The sequence below is a fragment of the Ciona robusta genome, chromosome 1 (assembly GCF_009617815.1).
Source record: "Ciona robusta chromosome 1, ASM961781v2".
NCBI classification, from domain to species: domain Eukaryota; kingdom Metazoa; phylum Chordata; class Ascidiacea; order Phlebobranchia; family Cionidae; genus Ciona; species Ciona robusta.
The window spans coordinates 3,263,867-3,287,480 of NC_143235.1; the positions used below are offsets into that span (position 1 = coordinate 3,263,867).

The 23,614-nt window shown below is 32.6% G+C and overlaps 1 protein-coding gene across 2 annotated transcripts; it reads left to right on the top strand.

The window, feature by feature from the left end:
- Positions 1 to 1,529: 1,529 nt before the first annotated feature.
- LOC149741424 (DNA polymerase theta-like) lies at positions 1,530 to 23,515 on the top strand. 2 transcript variants are annotated; one of them, XM_089883991.1, is made up of 34 exons: positions 1,530 to 1,720; positions 3,898 to 4,043; positions 4,554 to 4,686; positions 5,061 to 5,239; positions 5,841 to 5,922; positions 6,348 to 6,476; positions 6,698 to 6,794; positions 7,233 to 7,369; positions 7,903 to 8,021; positions 8,424 to 8,513; positions 9,169 to 9,291; positions 9,617 to 9,759; positions 10,144 to 10,233; positions 10,657 to 10,799; positions 11,450 to 11,588; positions 11,901 to 12,106; positions 12,664 to 12,788; positions 13,158 to 13,273; positions 13,753 to 13,880; positions 14,179 to 14,321; positions 14,510 to 15,273; positions 15,795 to 15,965; positions 16,423 to 16,488; positions 16,840 to 16,998; positions 17,816 to 17,918; positions 18,420 to 18,594; positions 18,965 to 19,121; positions 19,576 to 19,782; positions 20,031 to 20,168; positions 20,429 to 20,495; positions 21,104 to 21,307; positions 21,708 to 21,856; positions 22,374 to 22,576; positions 23,141 to 23,515. In XM_089883991.1, exons 2-34 carry the CDS (start codon positions 3,920 to 3,922, stop codon positions 23,349 to 23,351), a joined length of 5,220 nt encoding a protein of 1,739 aa, XP_089740117.1. In that variant the 5' UTR covers positions 1,530 to 1,720; positions 3,898 to 3,919; the 3' UTR covers positions 23,352 to 23,515. The 2 variants fall into 2 exon arrangements, with proteins under 2 accessions (XP_089740117.1, XP_089740126.1); XM_089884000.1 differs by lacking the exon at positions 21,104 to 21,307.
- The last annotated feature ends 99 nt before the right edge of the window (positions 23,516 to 23,614 follow it).

Consider the following 23,614-nt stretch of genomic DNA (forward strand, 5'->3'; position numbering starts at 1 on the left):
AGATATATTGAATACAAAACATTAATTACGTTCTAGGGTAGATATATTGAATACAAAACATTCATTACGTTCTAGGGTAGATATATTGAATACAAAACAATAATTACGTTCTAGGGTAGATATATTGCATACAAAACATAACTTACGTTCTAGGGTAGATATATTGAATACAAAACAATAATTACGTTCTAGGGTAGATATATTGAATACAAAACAATAATTACGTTCTAGGGTAGATATATTGAATATAAAACAATAATTACGTTCTAGGGTAGATATATTGCATACAAAACAATAATTACGTTCTAGGGTAGATATATTGAATACAAAACAATAATTCTGTTCTAGGGTAGATATATTGAATACAAAACAATAATTACGCTCTAGGGTAGATATATTGCATACAAAACATAACTTACGTTCTAGGGTGGATATATTGAATACAAAACAATAATTACGTTCTAGGGTAGATATATTGAATACAAAACAATAACTTACGTTCTAGGGTAGATATATTGAATACAAAACATAACTTACGTTCTAGGGTAGATATATTGCATACAAAACATAACTTACGTTCTAGGGTAGATATATTGAATACAAAACAATAATTACGTTCTAGGGTAGATATATTGAATACAAAACAATAATTACGTTCTAGGGTAGATATATTGAATACAAAACAATAATTACGTTCTAGGGTAGATATATTGAATACAAAACAATAATTACGTTCTAGGGTAGATATATTGAATACAAAACAATAATTACGTTCTAGGGTAGATATATTGAATACAAAACATTAATTACGTTCTAGGGTAGATATATTGAATACAAAACATTCATTACGTTCTAGGGTAGATATATTGAATACAAAACATAACTTACGTTCTAGGGTGGATATATTGAATACAAAACATAACTTACGTTCTAGGGTAGATATATTGAATACAAAACAATAATTACGTTCTAGGGTGGATATATTGAATACAAAACAATAATTACGTTCTAGGGTAGATATATTGAATACAAAACAATAATTACGTTCTAGGGTAGATATATTGAATATAAAACAATAATTACGTTCTAGGGTAGATATATTGAATACAAAACATTCATTACGTTCTAGGGTGGATATATTGCATATAAAGCGTTCATTACGTTCTAGGGTGGATATATATTGTACAGAAAATATAACTTATGGTGAGCATATCACTTCCACTTATGTGAGATGTAGCTCAATATATTATCAAAAATAATATAAATCGAATAGGTCAGTAAAATACATATAATACAGCCTACAGGATACAGTTAATCAGTTATACATGATACAGCTAACTATGTAAACCTCCTAGTTTCTACTTCTGCGACTGACATGTGATGTTACTACAAACCTATTTGCGTTGCGTAATATTGCAATTCCTTTTTTTTCTTTTTTACCACTCAGGCATGTCGGCGAGAATTACGTTCTGGGACAGAGGATAAAGTACGTACCGTGTTTTGAAAATTTCCAAAACATTTTTGTGTGCAGTTAGCCAAGTAGTATCATACCCGAACTCTTGTGAAACAAAGATAGTATGTGTAGCATGGAATTACAGCATTAGTGATGGTATATGAGACATGCCACAGGCTTATCATATGGAACCTACAAAAGAAGATTGGTGTTTTGTTAAAAGCTGTTTGTAACTGCCAAACAGAAACAGCAAACACGAGACCCAAGGTTTCTGATTTACGCGATATTAATTCAGATTTTAGTTGTTTTTGACTATTTGGCAGAAAAAAATGCGTTGACAATTGTTACTGTTGTAAGGTGTCCCATCTTTCCTCACCCTACCACCAGATTGGAAAGTTTGCAAACTGCGCGGAGGATTTTTTTTTGGAGATCGAAATTGCGCGGATTTTGCGCGGACGAGCGATTTTTTTGCGCGGATCGTCTGATTCTTGAAACTTAATTGTTAACCTCCTAATTTACAAGTAAAGTAGCGAACCAAACAAATACAGTATAAACTAAACGGCTGAGGTTAAAGGACTTGACAACCTTTTTCTTACGTTCTCTTGCGCAACGATTATGACGTACGTCTGGTGATGCACATTACTGTAACAGTGTAACGCTTTCGTACGTTCGCTATTTTGTTTAATAACGCTATCATACATCATCTCTTCAACTAAACTAACATTTTTTTTTAAATTTAATAATTTTGAAAAAAAAGATTCTTGTGTTTGTGGGACTTTCGAGAGAAAACGTTTTGCAGCGTCTTTTCAAAGGTTGCTATACGTTTCGGCTTGGTCGTTTTTTGTTATAAATACAAAAGATTCGAATTAAAGTATTTTAAGATATCCTAGAATATTGTGCATCCCTGCGTACGTCTTCGTGTGTTTGTGACCAGTCGGCCAACTGGGGAATATACTGAAGGAGATATAATTATGCTTATAAACCAGTGGTTCTCGAACTGTGGTACGCAAAGGTCTCCCATGTGGTACACGAGCACCAATTTAAGTTCCACCTAAACGATCGCAAATATTTTTTAGGGATTGTCATAAGCATTATTTTAATTCACATAAGTTAGTGAAGCGTGTCATTTCATGCTGTATTCCTTATTTCCTTATTACAATGGTTCCCAGCTTTTTTTAATACAAGCGTTGCTTTAAGCATGTACAAGTATTTTTTCAAATCGATTTTTACTTAGGCGCATCGTGAAATCCAACCTGTTTTAAGCACCTGCAGACTAAATAATCAAGGGGACATTTGCTATTATTACGCAAATAATGAACGTGTGAGTTGCCATTATGTCGTAATTAATTGCCAGGTCAAACAATCGCTATTACGATGCAATGAATCCACTTGTGAATCCCCGCCACTATTTCGTAATAAACATGCTGCTTGGCTGAGAAAAACATTGTAAATATACAGCACTACAACAGTGAACATATTTAGGTGGTTTATTACAGCCTTATTCTGTTTAATTGGCAAACTACATTTATTTTATACGCAACTTTGGGAAAGGCAGTGCCAAGTTTGTACTACGAATTCCCGCCGAAAAATCAGGTGCGTTTTTCGTTTAACATTCACAAGCCTTTAATATGTAAGTGCCAAGTGGTACAACTATTCCAGTTTTTTAGGTCAATTTAGTTATTCGGTAGGTTAACGCTTACAGTTTAGCTCTTGTTTATGAAATTTAAACATTTATTTTTTTTTTTAAAACGTCCAAACAAACGTTTTTTTTAGAAATATATATATATACTTGTATTAGTTATTTTTCAAAAAACAAAGAAAAACTACATAAAGCGCCCTGGATTTTATTGACTACAATAGTAAGCGGGAACGACTCGCGAAAGAAAGAGAGTGTATTACCTCTCTCCTTTACCGACATTGGAGATGCGCGTTCTACTCTTTTTTATTTCTGTGGGCATACGCACGTTGGCTGATAGAGTCATAAACACACAAAGACATACGTCATAATCGTGAGAGAACGTAAGAAAAAGACAGCTAGTTCTCAACCTCAGCCGTTTAGTTTAGTTTCTATCCAAGCGCATTTACAAACAGGAAAAGTTATCAAGTCTTGCAGCGATTTTTACGCGCTTTATTATATTTTTGCGCGGATTGATATTTTTTGTGCGGATTACTAGTAATACCGCGAAAATTGCGCGGATTTTTAACCAATTTTGAAAATTCTGCGCGGAGGATAAATCCTCCGCGCACGACATATTTTCCAGTCTGGCCCTACCATACCTGTTTTTTTTTTAACAACAGCATTTTTCCAATACTTTCACTCTGCTTCGCATATATTAGTATAAATGAAAATCTAAATAAAATGTTTAAAAAAAAAGCTTTTTATATATATTATATATTTATATATATACTGTATTGTCAGCATGCTCACAACAAAACTTTTACAGCAAAGGCATTTCTGACCATATAATGGCAAATCAAAAACTGCAAGATTGGGGTTTACCAGAATGCATACGAAACAATTACACTGCAGTTGGTTTAACTGATATGTTCGCATGGCAGGCTGAATGTTTATCTTTGCCTGGAGTTTTAGGTAACAAAATAATGTTTTAAAAATCTAGTTTACTCGTTTTAACTTTATAAGCATTTGCTAGGCTTATGTGTGATGTTTTATAACATACCTATAAATAGTGGGATTGCTTTCGGGGGTTTTGTTTTTTCAATATGACCTAATGTTTGAGTCAATCTTCTTTAAAGCCGGTACCCGCTTATGGTATTGGTCTTGTCTTTACGCAGACTTTTGTTTCTATTTGAAGTATAACTTGAAAAAATTAAACATATATGGCTCGTTGTTTGTCTGCTAGGTGTAGCGACCACGCTTCTTTCTTTCAATTAAATGTAAAAAACAACTGTTGTTTTGTCACTTTATCCTGCTTTTTCGTTTTTTTAATCTTTGATACCATAATCAAAGAGACACACAAAAGTCTTTATTTTTGATATGTATATTGAACAATACTATTTTGGACAAACGTTTAGTACTCATGTTAAAAATTGTTATCAGTTTTTCAGTATTTTGATCTAATCCTTGTTCATTTTTATTCAGATGGTAAAAATCTGATTGTTTCCGCACCTACCAGTGCTGGTAAAACTCTTATTGTTGAAATACTGATGGCAAAAAGAGTTTATGGCACAGGGAAAAAAGCTTTGCTGGTGTTTCCATTTGTATCTCTAGCAAGGTAGATATTTAGCTATTTACCAATGGCATTGAAAAACTCAAAAGCTAAAATATTTCGTAACTTTTTTTCATGCAGTCTATGTGCCCATGTAATGTAACCCATTTGTTCCAACTTCCAACCTAGTGGTCACGACTTCCCTAGACAGTTGTTAATTCAAATTGTTTAATGATCAGGATATTTGGATATTAAGTCCTGAAGGTGTCTCGTCTTCCCCTGACACCTACCCTACAATATATATATGAAATGTATCTATTAAAGTATGTATCAAATGCAGCTGGTAGCAGACCAGCTTAAATATAAACTGTTTTGGCCATTCATTGATTAGATTAATTATATATAAACATTTATATATTATATTCATTTATTTTCACCAGAGAAAAAATGTTTCATCTGCGAAATATTTTTGACGGTACTGGACTAAATGTTGATGGTTACATGGGTGGTATGTCGCCACCCGGTGGATTTTCATCCGTAGATATTGCAGTGTGTACTATCGAGAAAGCAAACAGCATTTTAAACAAACTTATTGAAGAGAAATCCACTGAACAACTTGGTAAGTTGCATGGGCAGTATTTAATGTCAAAGAAAATATTATTAAAATTACAGAAATAGATCTGAAAGTCCAAATATTCAGCAAAATTTTGTGTAATTAATATTATAGGCATTACATGTCTTGAATTTTGAGCAAAAGTTTCGCTCACATTGTTAAATTACAGTTGCTTATAGTTATAGAACCTTGTTTAATAATGTGGTAAATGTAATATATTTTGTCTCTGCTTGTTTGTCTAGACATCTAACAGCAGTGTAAAAGCTTTTTTCAAGTTGTAATCTTGGCTACCACATCTTATGATGCCACCTCTGTTTTAAAAGTTGGGGTTGCTTGGTATCTTGGTTATTTACGTTGTCAGCCATATACTTACGGTATTAAATAAATAAAAAAATCCATAAAAATAATCTCCACAAAAGTACATTTGTGGTAATAGGCAGACATGAGGTGTGTGAAACAGAACACCCATAATATAACTGTCGTTGCCCTGCTATAGATTACATTTAGATCTAACTGTAGTCAAAAATGGCAGTAACATTGTGTGTGCATCATATTTGTCAGTTGTCAACCAAATGGTAAATAAATTGTATGTGCGTCATATTTTTAGGTATGGTGGTGGTAGATGAGTTACATATGGTGGGCGATGATGGGAGAGGGTACTTGCTTGAACTACTGCTTACTAAGATAAGGTTGGTAATGGTATAGCTTACTTGTTTATTTAGATTTGTAATACCATTAATTGTACTAATGTGTCTGTTACATGGTATTGCATTTTTAACTTCTAGCAAAATCTTGGGTGGCATTGCTAAAATAAAGTTACACTGACTTGCACCTGTCGAACACTAGAAAACTCATTAATTAATGTGTGGAATGTGTTATATTTGGCCAATCTTACATGCTTTTAATCTAACAGCAGAGTAGAACCGGGGTTTGGGCTAAAGACTGTGTGTGCTTAACATTTGTGAAAAAGTAAAAATGATTAAATAAAACATTTATTAAAGCTGATTACATGAAACAATTTTCTTAAATGAACAATCAAAACATGTAATAAAAATGATTAAAGGAAACATTATTTTAAAATGAATAAAATAATAAATAAAACATTTATTTAAAGGTACTTGAAGACAAAGGAAATTTCAATAAAAACTCCACCATGCCAAATCATAGGGTTAAGTGCCACAGTTACTAACTTGGGGTTATTTGCTACTTGGTTGGATGGTTTAGTGTATGAGACAAAGTTCAGGTAAAAAAAGATTTATTTTTACTGTGGAACATGGCATTTGTGTTTATTTTGACCTGTATAAAGCTGAATGACCAGAACTAACAAGTTTTTGGAAAGAAAGAGACTGCATAGCAATAAATATTAGCATTCTGCTTCTACATATATTTGTAATGGAAATAACGTTTGACATTTCCACTATGTATGGTCCTTAACTGTAAAAGTTATCATTACTTATCCTACAGACCCGTCCCACTATCAAGATATGTAAAGATTGGGAAAGAAATTTTTGATGAGAAGTTAATAAAATGTAGAGATTTTCAACCTCAAGTTACATTCAATGTGAGTTTAGTCATTTTATGTAGATTTTATGACTTTATTTGTAAAAAAAAAAAATTAAAAATGTTTTAAACTAATTCATATTTAGTTTACTAGATATAAGATAATCTATTACTTAAAAAAAATCAAACCATCATGCACATAATGTAAACAGTTTCACCCCACTTTTTAAAACAGGGGTGACAATCGTGACATCATATGTTTTAGCTCTCCAATTTTTAGCATAACCTTACTTTTACCCTACTGCTATGTGTTTACATAACACCTACAGCCAAAATTGCCAAAATATTTATTAACTAATGAGGTTTCCTATTTTCGATGACTATGGGTGTAACTTCATTTCGAAAATGTCCCCCAGATTTTCTTTATTTTTCTGGGCAGAGACTACTTTGTTTTGGCACATACCTATGAAAAAACATAAGAATTTTACTTTCTAAAAAGGAGGATGATGACGACATAACTGCACTATGTTACGAAACAATCTGCAATAATCACTCCGTTCTATTGTTTTGCCCGACTAAAAAATGGTGCGAAAATCTCGCAAACTTGATAGCAAGAAATTTTCAACAAATTAATGGGTATTTTATGTTATGGTTTACACTATTTAGAATAAGTTAAATTTTATTTATATTTTTCGAATACGATGCTTAAAATTAAATTATTAATAGTAGCAAATAAGGGTAATTAGCAATAAAACAAGTTAAACAACGATCGTTAAAAATAAAAAACAAAAAAGTATTTGTAAAAAAATATGTTTTTTTTATCTTGACAATTAATGCCATAGGTTTGTTTACTTAATGTTATATAAATGCTTTTTATTTTTTACTTTATGTAAAATATTTTTTTCACCTTATTTCGTACTTTTTACTTACTATGTAATGTTTTTACTTTATATATAATGGGGTTGTGGAGATTTTTGGATAACCTTTAGCACATAATATCCAGATATCCTGATCAAATTTTAAACAAACAACAACGATCTATAGAAGTCATGAGGATACAGTTTTATAATTCTTTAAATGTTCTTTCTTTACTACCAAATGGGACAAGAAAATAGAATGAAAAAATACCCATCTTCCCCCACCGTACTATAACATATTTCTTTACACAGCACTAAAATTGCAACCGCTGGTCGAGCTGGCATACTGGAACAATTAAGAAGATCTCCTGCCGGTCTCGATCCATTGTTGCATGCAACTATTCCTATTGGGGTGGCTTATCACCACGCTGGTAATTAAACCTGTTATAAAAAATATATAATATATAGTAGGGTGGGGAAAATGGGACACCACATCTTATTCTAACACATTTGGTGGTAAACAAAGAAAATTCAAATAATTATAAAACTGTATCCTCACGACTCCTATAGATTGTTGTTAGTTGTTTAAACCACGATCAAGGTATTTGGTCCCATCTTCCCCCACCCTACTGCTACTATATATATGTATTGATATATATTAAAAATTACGACCTCCAGTTAAAGAAGCCCTAAACTACAGAAGTATATGCCCCTAAAAAGTGACCTCAAATTTTAGCATAAATTGGCCCATTAAATGAAAACCACTTGCCTCATAGGTATAAATTAAAACCAAACTTCTTCTACATTGTATTCTCCATAAACTTCATATACAGGTTTAACCACAGAGGAAAGGGATATATTAGAATCTGGATTTCGACAAAGTTATATCCTTGTGCTGGTTGCTACAAGTACTTTATCTTCAGGTAAATAATATGCTGTAGTAATATCTAATATGCAGATATTGTATAGAGCATATGATTGGAAATTGTAATAATAAATCCGGTGTCGTGGGAAAGTAATTCGTCTGGCGCCGTGGTTATGTGGTTACAGCAAGGCTGCCTGTAACCCAGAGGTAATGGGTTCAAGGTTCGTCGCTGCTACCGTTGTGGGCGTTTGTGTTCTTGGGCAGGATACGTAACAGCAATTGCCACCCAGTGGTCACTAATGGTTTTCCAAATTATCAGCCATACATAAAAAAAGTAAAAAATACCCCCAACAAATAATCACTCACAAAGTAACACACATGGTAACTCGTAAGCTGGCTCGAGGTGTATAAACACCTGTGTTATAACGACTGTCGTTATTTGATAACGCAAGGATAAAGTAAGTTACATTCAAATATTTTTGGTTTTATTCTGTTCAATGGGTGAGGTGCTGAAACGTGGCAGGCTATGAGTCCTAAGATTTAGAATCGGCCCATTACCCCCAAAACAATTTGGTTACTCAGCTTTAACACAGTGGTCACCAATGGGTTAAATCACATGTTTATTGGGCCAACTGTGGCCGAAATCTCAGTTCCCATAGCGTGACACACTGTAGGACCTCACACAGAGAATAAATTATATTTATCTGATGCAGGAGTAAATCTTCCCGCGAGAAGGGTCATCATCCGGACCCCTATCTTCCATCGAGCGTTGATCGATCTCAGAGTTTATCAACAGATGACAGGAAGAGCTGGAAGGAAGGGAGAGTCTGATACGGGTGATTTTTTTTGCTTTACTTTTACGGGTTGTGTCTTACGCACACATCTCTTCCAATTAGAACAATATGTTTAATTAAATGTTATTTACTAATTTTTTTTACATTGTATTGTATGTACAGACAGAGTGTAGTGGTCACGGATTTTATCTAAAATATTCTTTCTTTCTTTTTTTTAAGCGTGTTCTAACAACTGTTGCTTTACCGTTGCTACCCACCTTTTTAGTTTTGTAAACTCTCCTGTTTTTTTTTTTTAAATTATTGGCTCTCTGAAGGGAATATGAACCATAAAAGGTTGAGAATGTAATATGATTTGAATATTTTACAGGAGAAAGTATATTAATTTGTCGCACCAATGAAAGAAATCAAGCGAAATTATTAACACTTAGCGATATACCTCCAGTGAAAAGTTGCTTGGTTGGGAAACTACAAAATAAATCAACTGTTAGAATGGAAAGGGCAGTACTAGAGGTAGAGCTTTTATAAGTTAAATATTTATATTTTATATATATAGTGGGGTGGGGGTAGGGGAAGACAGGACACAGTTACCACTTAATATTCAAATGTACTGATCGTGTTTTAAACAATTATTGGCGGTTTATGGGAGTCGTGAGGAAACGGTTTTATAATTCTTTGAATGTTTTTTGTTTACTACCAAATGGGATGATAAAATAAAATGAAAAGGTGTTCCGTCTTCCCCCACCCTACTATATATTTAAACACCCAAAGTATATATTTTCCAAATTATTCAATAAGTTACCCTATGTTTAACAAATATAAGTAAAATTTTTACAATATCATTCTAGAAGCCCTGTACCATGACAACCGTATGTGATTTTATTTTATGCTTACCAGGTCATAGGAAGCGGTTTAGTTAGCAATATACATGAAGTGATGGTTTACATACAATGTTCATTTCTTCATGCGCAATTGTCAAGTGAAACTGTAAGTATTTTTGTTTTCTACTTCAAGAGTCATGTATAATGTGCCTTGTTACAATTATAAATTCCACTCAAAAGGATTGATTATATTATTTTTAATTTAAAAAAAATATATATTTTTTTAAAAATTTAAACTAATAGTTTTGAAACATTTTTTTAATAAAACTTTGAATTATTAATTAAAAAAAAAAAAATTAAAAATGCATATGAGCAGGGGAGATGGGCCACCTTTTCATACCTTTTTCTCATTCTATTTAGTAGTAAATAGAACACACAAAAAAATATAAAATCATTTTCTCGTGACTGCCATAGACCGTTGTTAATTTTTTAAAACTCTATTGGAATTTTTGGATAATATGTGCTAATGGTGTCCCATCTCCCCCCCCACTATATTAAAAATTTTTAAAAAGAAAAAAAATTCTGACAGACAAGTTCACAACGCCGACGTAGGTCATCTAATCACGAGTTAAAACTATTAGATGACATCGTACATACTTGTGTGGAATGGCTGGTGAATAATGAATTCATTTACCTTCAACAATGTGAAGAAAAAGGCCAATCAATGTCCAAGTAAGAATATACTGTTATTCATAGGTGCCAAACCTGGGCTGGCAAGGTAGACAGGCCTAACCTGAAATTTTCTGTACTGCATTTATCAGTAAACATTACAGCCAATAAAAATTGTTATTTCTTTGAATACAGTAACAAATATCAAGGTAATTAACTTAACAAAGAGGAGAAAATTAGCATTAAAACGATAGTCTTTCTATATACCTACCCAAGAGGTAAAAACCAGTTAAAGAAACAGTGTCAATTAAAAGCTTCCCTGCTAAATGTATAGTAAAAGTCGGTCTTACTATTTCTGCCTCCTGTGAATGAACACAGCTCATATACATTATATCTTAATACACTATGGTTAGTGGGCCTACCTCTAGCCCAGAGGTTATGTGTTTAAGACTCGTTGCTGCTACCATTGTGGGCGTATGTGTCCTTCGGCAAAACGTTTAACGGCAGTTGCTCCAACCAAATGGTCACTAATGATTTGTCCAAATTATCAGCAACACATAAAAAAATGAAAAAACTCCCAAAAATAACCACTCACAAAGTAACACCATTGGTACTCTTCAGCTAGTATATTAACACCCATGTTATAAACCACTGTCATTTTCCGGCTTTGCGGAGATAAAGCTAGTTACATGCAATTATACTTCACCCACTAGGAAAGTGATGGCTACACAATTTGGTCGTGCCTCGTTATATTCATCCTTACCAACCGACCAATCCTTACAAGTACTTGCTGATTTACAAGTAGCTTCCAGAGCGTTTGCTTTGGATTCTGAACTGCATTTAATTTATCAGGTATATAAAATATATGCTTTTTGTCTGATACATCTAATAAAAAAATTGCAGAACAGCACACAAAAGTTAACATCAATGTTTGAAAATTTAAATGGTTTTCACAAAAGTTACTATCTGCTACACCATAAAGTTCGTACTTTTTACATTGATTTACGCGTTCGTTATTTCAGATTACACCCCTGAATGTGTTAAACGACTGTAATTTAACAAAATATTTATCAATGTATAAGAATTTAAATGTTTTTCACAAAAGTTACTATCTGCTTTACCATCAAATCAGTACTTATTAGATTTATGCATTTATTATTCCAGATTACACCCCTGAATGTGTTAAACGACTGGCTATTTATTGATTGGTCACAATATTTATCAATCTACGAGAATTTAAATGGACCCCACCAGCGGGTGGCAGTGTTGGTTGGTGTGGAGGAAGGCTTACTTACAAGGTTGGCATCGGGTGGCGCTAGAGGTGCACGGTTTTCAACTAAGCTGCAACAGAAGATTACAATACATAAAAGGTAAATTGTTGTCTTTTTATATATGGCCGTCATAACTTTCACAATTAGTTGCAATATGTTTCAGTTTTTGTTGATTTTTTGAAAAATTCAGTTGTTAGTTTGCTGTGATAATTCTAAATTCATCAAAATCAGATCCATTTTTATTAAATGTCAGTTAATAGGTGACACTTTTTGGTCAGTTTAATCATAGTTTTTCAAGTATTTTTGGATTCTATCAGTAACTGGTTTGCTGCATATAAAAATTGAAAACAATTCAACAATGAATGCCAAATTTAAAAAAAAAAACATGTTTTACAGCTTAAAGCTTTGAAAAGCCATGTCTTTTGGCTACTTTTCACTTTTTCAGTTTTGAAATACGCCTTAAAGATAATCTAACACATAAACTTTGTTTTTAAGCAGCTTAGGTCTATCTATTTTTCCCACAGCTTTTATCCATAGCGCATTTTATTGACTGTCATTTTGCTACTGTTGATTTCTTTCTCTCCCTTTTAAATAATATGATTATTGCCATCGTTTTTAAAAATATAAGTAACAGTTTTGTTTGTTATTCTACAAAGATTCTATGCAGCTTTAATATTGCAAGATATACTCCAAGAAGTTCCTTTCACATCAATATGTGATAAATATGATTGTAATCGTGGCGTGATACAAGCATTGCAACAATCTGCTGCATCATTTGCAGGTTTGTCATAGATTTATTTTCTTTACAAGAGACATTTTTCATTGTTTTAGGACGTTTTTATGCTTTTTGTTAAAAAAAGTTTTTTTGGGGGGTGAAAAATTTAAACAGACTATTCAAATCTGGATTTTAGATGAAATGTTGTGTTCTTTCAGCATACAGATTTACTTTTTTTCTGTTTTTTTATTATTATTTTAGTTTGAAAACAAAATAAAAATTACCTTGAAAAATGTATTATACAATAAAATACCCCACATACAGAGTCAAAATAAAAGTATAATACACCTGGTAGCAACAGTATGTATTATACAACAAACATTACATATAATAATACCATACCGATTGAGAAAATGTATTTGTTTTACATACTAGGCATGGTAACTTCATTTTGCCACGAACTTGCATGGTGGTGTATGGAGTTATTATTCAATGAATTCCAATCAAGACTGTTGTTTGGTGTACAGCGTGAACTACTAGATCTAACTAGGGTAAGGTTGTTTTAACTTGTATAAGAATTTATTAAGCCAGACATATATTATTGTTTATTTTTATCTAATAAAGCGTTAGTTTTGTAAAACTTTTTTCTGTCATAAATATTTTTGTCATTATGTACCAGGTTAGCTTGTAACTTGCTTGCTTTATCTTCGCGCGGCCGGAAAACGACAGTTGTTAAACACAGTGGTTCTGTTTCATACACACGGTGGTTCTGTTTCATCGTGCCAGCTTACAAGTTACCACGCATGTAACTTTGTGGCTTTGTGGGTGACAGTTTTTACTGTATGGCTATCTTTTTAACAACTCATTAAGGACCACTGGGTTTCCATTAATTGTCTTATTTCCATTAATTTCCATTAATTGTCTTAAACAAACACAACAAAACGTTAGCAGTACAAGCCTTGAACCAATAACCCTAGAAGTAGTCAGACACTCCAATTTAAAAACTTTAACTAACACCTATGGTCTGTAGATACCATTGTTAAACAACAAGAGAGCACGAGGTTTATACTTAGCTGGCTTCACTTCATGTAAACTAGTGGCGGAAGCTAATTCCTCAGAAGTGGAAAACATACTGAGGAACATACACAAGTTTCAGAGGTAGATGGTTGTACATTTTTTTGTTTCGATATATTTTGACTTTGCAAAAAGTTTTCTGAATAAATTTTGGTGTCAATGTTTTTATGACTGGTATATGAACAATGTACTTTATATTTATTTTTTTTACATTTATTTAAAATCCAAATTTTCCCACAGCTGAATGAAATTACAAAAAATAAAATAAATAAATTAATATATATATCTGAATTCCAAATAATAAAACTAGTATATATACATATATTTATATATACATAACTTAGTAATTTTTACTCAACTTAATATAAATTTCCAACCACAGCAAGAAACACCTGTATGGTGATAATGCATGGGAGGTAGAAGAAAGAAAAAAACTTCATGTGATTAAAATAATTGGAAGTACCGAAGGGTTGACGGAGGCAGAAGCTGCTGTTGCCATCATTGCTCATGCTAAAGTTTTGTCTGGTATGTAGAATGTAGTATATGGTGGCCAAGTGTTGCAAAGTGTTTTTTCTTTGAGGGAAAAAATGAGGGAAAAAAGAAACGAAAGTGAAAATGATAAAGAAAGTGTTTTTTGTTTTTGCTTAATTTTGGTTAGACTTTACAGACAAAACATATTTTTATTTTTATCTCATTTTGACAAATCTAATCAGATGCTGAAGGTATTGGAACATATTTGTCCAAATCTCGTCTTTCTACACAAACTGCTCACAAAGCTACACAACCTGTCAATCAAACCACCCAGCATGTCAATCATTCTACTACCAACCACTTTAGTCAATCCATCAATTTCCCGTCAAACCAAGCTGTCAATCAAACTATAAACCAACCTGTCAATCAAACCACCCCAAATGCCAGTCATTCTACCACAGGTCAATTCAGTCAGTCTATTACCCTACCCCCAAACCAACCTGTCAATCAAAGTTTCAACCAACCTGTCAATCAAAGTTACAACCCATCTGTCAATCAAACCACCCCAAATAGCAGTCATTCTACTACGGGTGCGTTCAGTCAGTCTATTAACCTACCCCCAAACCTATGTGTCAATCATTCCTACAACCAATCTGTCAATCAAAGTTTCAACCCATCTGCCAATCAAAGTTACAACTCATCTGTCAATCAAAGTTTCAACCTAGTGTTAACCCCACACACCCATGATAGTCAGAAACTGAGCGACCAAAGTAAAGTTTCGAATATCTCAATTTCGAATGTGTTTTCGAATTATTGCGCAACAATTGAAGACTCACGTGTGGCTCATGAAATCTCCCGTGAATTATCTGTATCATTATGTGAAAATAATGAAACTCATGTTGTCACCAAACATTCAACACCTTACGTTAGTAGAATGTCATTGGATTTATTTCAAACAAGTTTCAACGACTCGGTTGACCAACAAAAAGCTTCACCAGACATGCAGGTATGATATTTGAGCAATACACCTTTGTATATAAAATATGTATGGTCAGTTGTGGTCAGTGGCGCAGCCAAGGGGATTTCAATTAAAAAAAGAAAGTCATTTATAAAAAAATAAAAAAAAATAAATATTTTTTAAAACACTGCCCTTATTTTTTCTGGCTTAGTCACTGTGCTTGACTTTAAAGCTGGCTTGGCAGAGTATTCATACCTAATTTATAATTTTCTGCACTGAGTTAATCAGTGAACATTTCAGCATTTTAATAACTGTCCAAGTCCGTGCCTAAGCTTTTAATTTTTTTAAAATCATGAACAAAGTAACATACATGGTAACTCGTAAGCTGGCACAAGTTGTATATGAAACAACATCTGTGTTATAATGACTGTCGTTTTCCGACCATGCCAGAATAAAGTAAGTTACATTCATTCATTCAAACTTATTGTTTTACTTAAATCTGTAAGTATGAAGGTAATAAGCCCCAACCAATTTAATTATCTTTAATAGCATTTTAATTATTTTTTCAGGTTAGAAAACCAAAGATTCCATCCTGGTATACCAACATTGAACTTAAACCTGGTGAAAAATATAAAGTGTTTAACATTGATCACGAAAAACTCAGCGATTTCTTCCATATTTGGGCAAATGAGACAAAGTTTGCATTTTCTGTAAATGTCCAAACTTGTACATCTGAAAAAGTAAGTTTTCAATTGTGATTGCTAATTATAAAGGAATTCATGTTTTTGGAGAATATCTGATAGACAAATGTTATTTTTGAACCGTCTATGCAGTGATACAGCCAGGGGATTTTAATGGTCACAATCTCTTCTTTAAAAAATAACATTTTTTTTAAAACTATTCAAATGTTATTTTTTGGTCAGTACATGCAGTGGTAAGGGTTTTTTTGCGCCAATTTTTTTTAATAATTAACAATTGAAAAAAATGTGCATAAATAATAAAAATACCTTTTTTTTTCTTTGAATCCCCCTCCCCTTGCCTTTATGTAACCTATTTCATGATGTAAACAAAACCTGTCCTAAATTTACTCCTCAATATCCAAACAGATTACTAACTATATGCTTGTCTCCTGTTAGCCTTTTACCCTATGGTATAAAAACTTGTCTAATTTTGCTGTTTTTTATTGTTTTTGTTTAGGATCCCAAACTTGTTGGTTTATCCTTATGTTGGTCACCCACTGTGGTTTACTATCTTGATATTCAGGTGAGTTTTACAAGTGTAAGGTACACTGTATGACTTTATATATAGGTTCACTATGCAAAGTGCAAACTTTAAACATCCCTCAAAAAACTATGTGTAGAATAAGAAGTGTGTACTAAATGAATAACTTGATCATTTCAAAAAATAAAAGCCTATGTGTAGAATAGACCTTGACTGGGGCGAAAATGCTGCAATTTTTTATTTTAGCAAAGCTTTGTAGCAGATTTAGCTCCAGAATATTTGTAAATTTTGATTATTTTTCACAATTATTTTAATAATAGTTATCACTTTTGACTTGTTAAAGCTTGCTGTAACATAATTGTTAAAAAATATTAAATTAGATCTTCTATACAGATTCTCAAAACAAGACACCCCAGTGTAATAGAAGATATTCAAAATATCTTTGAAAGTTTTGATGAAGACGTTATACAAATTGCGTTTTGTATAAAAGATCAGTTTAAATGGATGTTAAATAGTGGTGTACATGGTGTTACTACGTCAAACAATTGGCAGGTGGGTAATATGCATAGGGATGCACATTACAGAATAATTAGGTATTCTAGAATATCCTAGAATACTTTATTTCGAATCTAGAATTCCGAATCTAGAATTTCGAATCTTTTTATATTTATAGGAAAAAATAATTTTACCCACATAAGTCGGTTTATTGACTCTTTCATAGCAGCCTTGTTGGATCATAAGGGGTAAAATGATCAAAAATTGTACTATTGGGTTAGGTAGTTTCTGCATCACAAAATGTGTAGCAGGCTATAAAAAGACGCCCCGAAACGTTTACTCTGAAAGTCCCACAAACACAAAAATATTTTTTTCAAAATTATTAAGTTTTAAAAATTGTTGTTATGGTTTATGATGTTATTAACAGAACAGAATCCCGTACTTAGATTCGAATACAAAAGGATTAGAATTTCACAGATTTGAAATTCTGTAATGTGCATCCATAGTTATATGCATATGGATGCTGGATGCACATTACAGAATAATAACAATACTTTTTGGAATCTAGAATACTTAATCTCTAGATAATCTAGAATACTTTTTTTGGAAAATGCAAAAAAAGATGCCGTATAGTGGCGTTAATAAACAGAATACCAAATGTGTAATATAATTCGAATATAAAAGGATTTGTGCCTCACAAATTAAAAATTCTGTATTGTGCATTTGTCTATCCATATATAAGCAACAAATGGGTAATTGGGAGGTAGCAGGGCCACGTCTTGAACCCATTACCTTTGGGTTAGGAGCAGACGTGCTAACAACTTTGCGATGGTGCGTTTGGTGCCAGACAAATATAAATTCCTTTTTATTCCAGGATCCTATGATAGCTAGTTGGATGATGGATCCTGACAATATTAAACAAGGTTTATTTTCTTTGGTAGAACACTACTGTTCGGAACACTTATACTTATTTCAAGGTAGAGTTTTACATTTATGCCTACCTAAGTCTTTATTTTTGGACAACATTTTGTGGGGATTGGTTAATTTATCTTCTTTGATAGAACACTACTCTTCAGAACACTTATACTTATTTCAAGGTAGTTTTACATAGCTTCAATATGCCTGCCATAGTTTTTAATTTTGGGCAACATTTTTTCGTTAGTGGTTAGTTAGTGGACAACTTAAAATCAAGTTAATCAACTAGTAATAGCTGTTTGTTTTTAACCTAATTAAAATTACTCTAACTTCTATTGCTACTATTTTTTTTCAACTACAACGGTTGGATTTGCACTTTTGACCTTAATTTTTTTTAAAATCTGTTTTGTGTTTTGAAACTTTGGTGGTACCTTTAGATCACATTTAAGAATTTCTATCAATACAAAAACAATTAACCTTATTTTTCATATGTTTTTGGAGTTGTGCTATATTCTGTTTATATAATGTGGAGTGCAAAATTGCAAATATACGTTTTATTTCAGACACAAAGTATGATTGGGATGTGAACAGACCATCGTACACCAGTGTTTCCAGTGAAAAAGTATGTTGCGTTGAATCAATAGCTTCATATATTCTTATGTTGCAACTGGAAGAACAACTTTCTGGCATGAATATGTGGCAACACTTTACTGGAGTTGAGATGCCACATATGTATTGGTAAGTTGTGTGGAATTGATGTTTATAAAGTTATTTTTCCACCACGGGTAATAGCAGAACATATAAAGTACTTTGTGTAAAATTGCCAATTGGTATACTCCTGGCCAGCCCTGAAATCCGTTACCCTCAATTTGCGAAGCCCTGATTCACAAAGTTTAAAAATTAAATTGTTTTGTTTATGTTTTTTAATCTTAATCTTACTTTAGAATCTACCAGTTGTTCCAATTTTTTTACTATGAATCTTTTTGTGTTGAAAATTTAAAAAACAACACGTGTGGTGACTGTAATAGTATGTGGTAATTGTTAACTCTGGCCTAAATTCCAGGTTCCATGGCTTGGCTTTTTACTCATTTCTTTTACACCTTTTCAGTGTTGCACTTCTTGAACTAAACGGCATACAAGTAGATAATTCACTGTTAAAAAGATATAGGTTAGAATTGCACTCGGCATCACTGGCTCTGCAAGAAAAAGCTTGGAAAATCTTAGGAAGAAAATTTAATCTTTCAAACCCTAAAGAAGTTTCCAAGGTATTTTCCGTATGGTAATTTGCTTTGCTCTTGTTAGATGATGTTTTATCTTCAAGTTTAAGTGTAAAAACACAGTTTTTATTCTGCAAGGATTTTGCATTTAATTTGTCTCCTAGTAATACACAACTGGGTAGTGGTTGCTAACTTGCTATTGAGATGTCTAAATTGTCAGTCATACATAAAAACAATCACCCACAAAGTCACATAAACTAATCACCATAATACATGTAAGCTGGCACGAGTTGTATGGAACAGAGAACTTACTTTATAACGACAGCCGTTGCACTTTCATGCAAGGACAAATAAGTTACATATGATATATGTTAACTAGTTAGCAGGCACAAGGTGTATGGAACAGAACATCCGTGTTATAACGACTGTCGTTTTTCAGCCACGCTAGGATAAAGCAAGTTACATTCATTCATTCATTCATTCATTCATTTATAATATACAGGTATTATTCCAAGAGTTAAGATTAGCACCCAATGACAACAAAAAGCCAGGTCTCCACCTTAGAAAGCTTGCCCATACTTCCACCAAGTTCTCACGTACTTGTAGCACAAACAAGGAAGTTTTACAAAGCTTATGCGACCAACCAAACCCTCACCCCTTACCCCGTGTTATAATGTCTTGGAGGACTGTCAACTATGCTCTGAACAAGGTATACCGTTACACCATTGTAAATTTTGTAAAGAATGTATAAGTTTTTGGGTAATGAGCCAATCATGGCCTAAATTCTATCCTCCATGGCATGCCACACTGCAGGCTCTCACCCACATAGAATAGAATACACTATTTTTCAAGTCATTTAGTTGCTATACCCCATAATTTTGCAAATTTGAAATTTCCGAAAGTTTAAAGTTTCGCAAAGTTGAAATTATGTTGCTAAATATTTTCAATACTTTTCAGGTAATTCTTCTAATCAATTCTCTCCCACCATCGTGTGGTCGGCTACACCATAGATGTCTCACATTAACAAATACAGGGAGAATGATAATGTCGGAACCAAATATTCAAAGCATTCCAAAGCAGTTTTCAATTACAAAGGTAAAGAATTTCTTTTGTAAAATTGAATACTTCAAAACGGGGCTTTCTAAACTTTTTTGCTAGCGACCTCTTTTTTCTGAAATTTTCTGAAAATGCCAAGCACCTGGAATTTAGGCCAGATTTGGCCAATTGACATGTTCTTAAATTTGCGACACCATGTCGCAGATTCGCATTCAACCATATGATATGATTAATTAAATTTTTTTTCTGAACATTATAAACTATGTGTACATTTAATAGACATCTACTTTCTTATTCAGGGCAATAAATATGAAGCAGATACCGAACAAAGTTTCTGTTTAAGGAATATTTTTGTTGCTGGAAATGGTATGTATAATGTAAATAATCTTTTAGTGGTATAAAAACCTTAGGAAATGTGATGAAGTCTTACCAGATGGCGGACAAAATGTCGAAAATACACTCTGTTTTTTACTACTATATATTTAACAAAAATATAGTAGTAGTGTATTGTTGCGTTACATTATCTGATAAAGTCTTGCCGGAGGAAAGAAAAATCTGGAAAATACACTACGTATTTATACACCTATAATTATAATTATCAGAGTCAGTACATGAGTTATTTTCATTCTCATCAACATAGAAATCTTACAGGGCAACCAAATAGGGTTAATATCGCCGATTGTTTACCCTAGCAACGGGAATTTTTAACCGTTCTTTTCTGCTTAATTGCAGTTTATTCGTAGAACTCAAAAACCGAAAGTCACTTTTTGGCTTTATTAAATCTACACAACTACTTGGAAATTTGTTTTCTTTAATTTTTATCCTGCATTTGTATTAAAAGTAATAAAATAGAATAAATATAGCTGTATACGTACATATTTATACTATGTCTATAATCAATTTACTCCCTTTGCTGTGTGCTATGCGATTTCTATGAGCGATATAAAATAACTCATATTTACGAACTCACTCAGGTAAATTACTCATATCGGCTGATTACTCTCAAATTGAGCTTCGGATCCTGGCGCATCTGTCTAGAAATGAAACTCTTATTACTGCTTTTAATTTATCGGGTGTTGATATTTTTAAAAGTATTGCCGCCATGTTTTATTCGGATATAAATTCAATTAATGACGTAACTGATAAGCAAAGAGATACCACCAAGCAAATTTGTTATGGTGAGCATATTAGTAACTCTATGATTTTAATATAGTAGGGTGGGAAAAGCTGGGACAGGTTTAGCACATGTAATTCTTTGATTGTTCTTGGTTTTTTACCAAATACCACGAGAAATAGAATGAAATGTGTCCCATCTTTTCTCACCCTACTATTATATTATACACACCCCGATTGAGTGCAAAACCATGTTCAAAATCATTACAGAAAATTACCATTTAGATCAAATAAAATTAATTTATTTAGTTGTCTTACACCCTTACAGTTTAAAAATGTTTTGTAGAAAGTATAAACGATAACAGACAAAAACTCAAAATTTTAACATAACATATTAAAATTTTGAAGAACCTTTTTTTTGAAGGACATTTTTTGCAGAAGAATTTATTGTATTCTGTCCCCCAGGTATTTTATATGGTATGGGAGCCCAAACACTAGCACAGCAAATGAACACAAGCGAAACAGATGCACAGTATGCAATGGATTCATTCATGAATTCTTATCCCATGGTTAAAGTTTATTTTAATCGACTGGTTGCGCAATGCAAGGAAAAGGTATTGTAAATGAAACATATTATAATTTATAGATCGTTGTAGGAAAATTTTAGAACTATACAGTATGTGAAAATTTGAAATCTGCATTTCTTGCTAAAGATTCGTTTTATTTTTGTTTTGTTTGGAAATTTCAGGAGTCATAACACAGGTGTTCTGTTTCATACACATTGTGCCTGTTTACTTGTAGTTACCAATTATATAACTTTGTGGGTGATAGTTTATTTATTTTCTGTATGGCTAACTATTTAGACAACCGATTAGTGACTACTTGGTAAAATCTTCAGTGTTTTTGACATTTAGAAAACCTGTGTTTAATGCCCCTACAATATCAGTGTTTATTCTAAATTAAAACTTTTAGGCTTTCTTAGTTATCATGCTTAAAGAGACTGACCAGAAAAGCTTCGTATAATGCCTGGGTTTTACATTTAAACTATTTATTCAAAAGCAGAAACGACTAAAATTCTTTTTTATCATGCTTAAATTCGAAAAAAATCTAACAAGAATGTTTGTATTACAGGGGTACATTGAAACAATATCAGGTAGAAGACGTTATCTACCTGAAATCAAAAGTGTTCGGTTGAAGATGCGTTCACATGCGGAGAGACAAGCTGTTAATAGCACGATACAGGGTTCTGCTGCTGATATAGTGAAAATGGCAACTTATAAAATACACTGTGCTGTGGCTAGTTTAGGGTGGAACACATTACACCAAAATACCAGGTAATATTTTTTAATGTGTTGGTCAAAATTCAATTTTCTTAATCTATGCTCACTTTCGAATGTCAAAAAATTGCTGCTTTGTGAGTAATTTTTTCCTGTATGGTTGACAATTTGGACAAACCATTATTGAATATTGGGTGTTTCTTTAACCCATTCCTATAATGATAGCAGCAGTGAGTCTTGAATCTGCTATCCTCTGGTTACAAATTAGGCTCTTTAACTACAGCGTATTTGCTTTACCTTACCAACATGGGAACCCATAAGCGGGCATGAGGTGTATGAAATAGAACGCTTGTGTTATAAAGACTGTTTTTGCTCTCCATGAGAGGATAAATCAGTTACATTACTTGGTATTAATTAAACATAAATGGCTCTGTCTGTTAGGTGTAGAGATCACACACTATTTTCTTCCAATAAATGTAAATACGTTTTTAAGTGTGAGCGTGTTTTAACAACTATTGTTTTGTTGCTATATCCTGTATTTTCGTTTAAATCTCCGTAATCGAAGAGAGAATTAAGTTATTAATATTACATTCATTCATGAGCACTCATTTTATTTTTCAGGTCTAACACTACAGATTTTTTCTTGGTCCACCACATACATGATGAACTTATTTATGAGGTTGATGAAAAGAAATTACATGAAGCTGTTTCTGTAATAGAGCGTTGTATGGTGGATGCGTTTCCTATGTCAGTCAAACTAGCAGTTAGAATAAAAGTAGGAAAACTATGGGGTGACCTAAACAAATATGAAAACTTTATTCCAGTTTTATAGTTTATATGCAATGTATGTGCTCATATTTATGCAGGTGAAGTTTTTTTTTTTTTTACAAAAACAGTTTACAAATATGAATTATTTTGGTCCGCTTATTGTAATTCTATTCTGTAAGTCCTTCGTTACGGCACGCCATGGGAACAGAGATTTAGTCGTAGGTATTCATTGCCCCATTTTATTGCAATATTCCATCTTTTTTTTCTGTTTGTCGATAACTTACAATGTGACTTTGGTTTCTTCTCCAATATATCATATTAATTGCT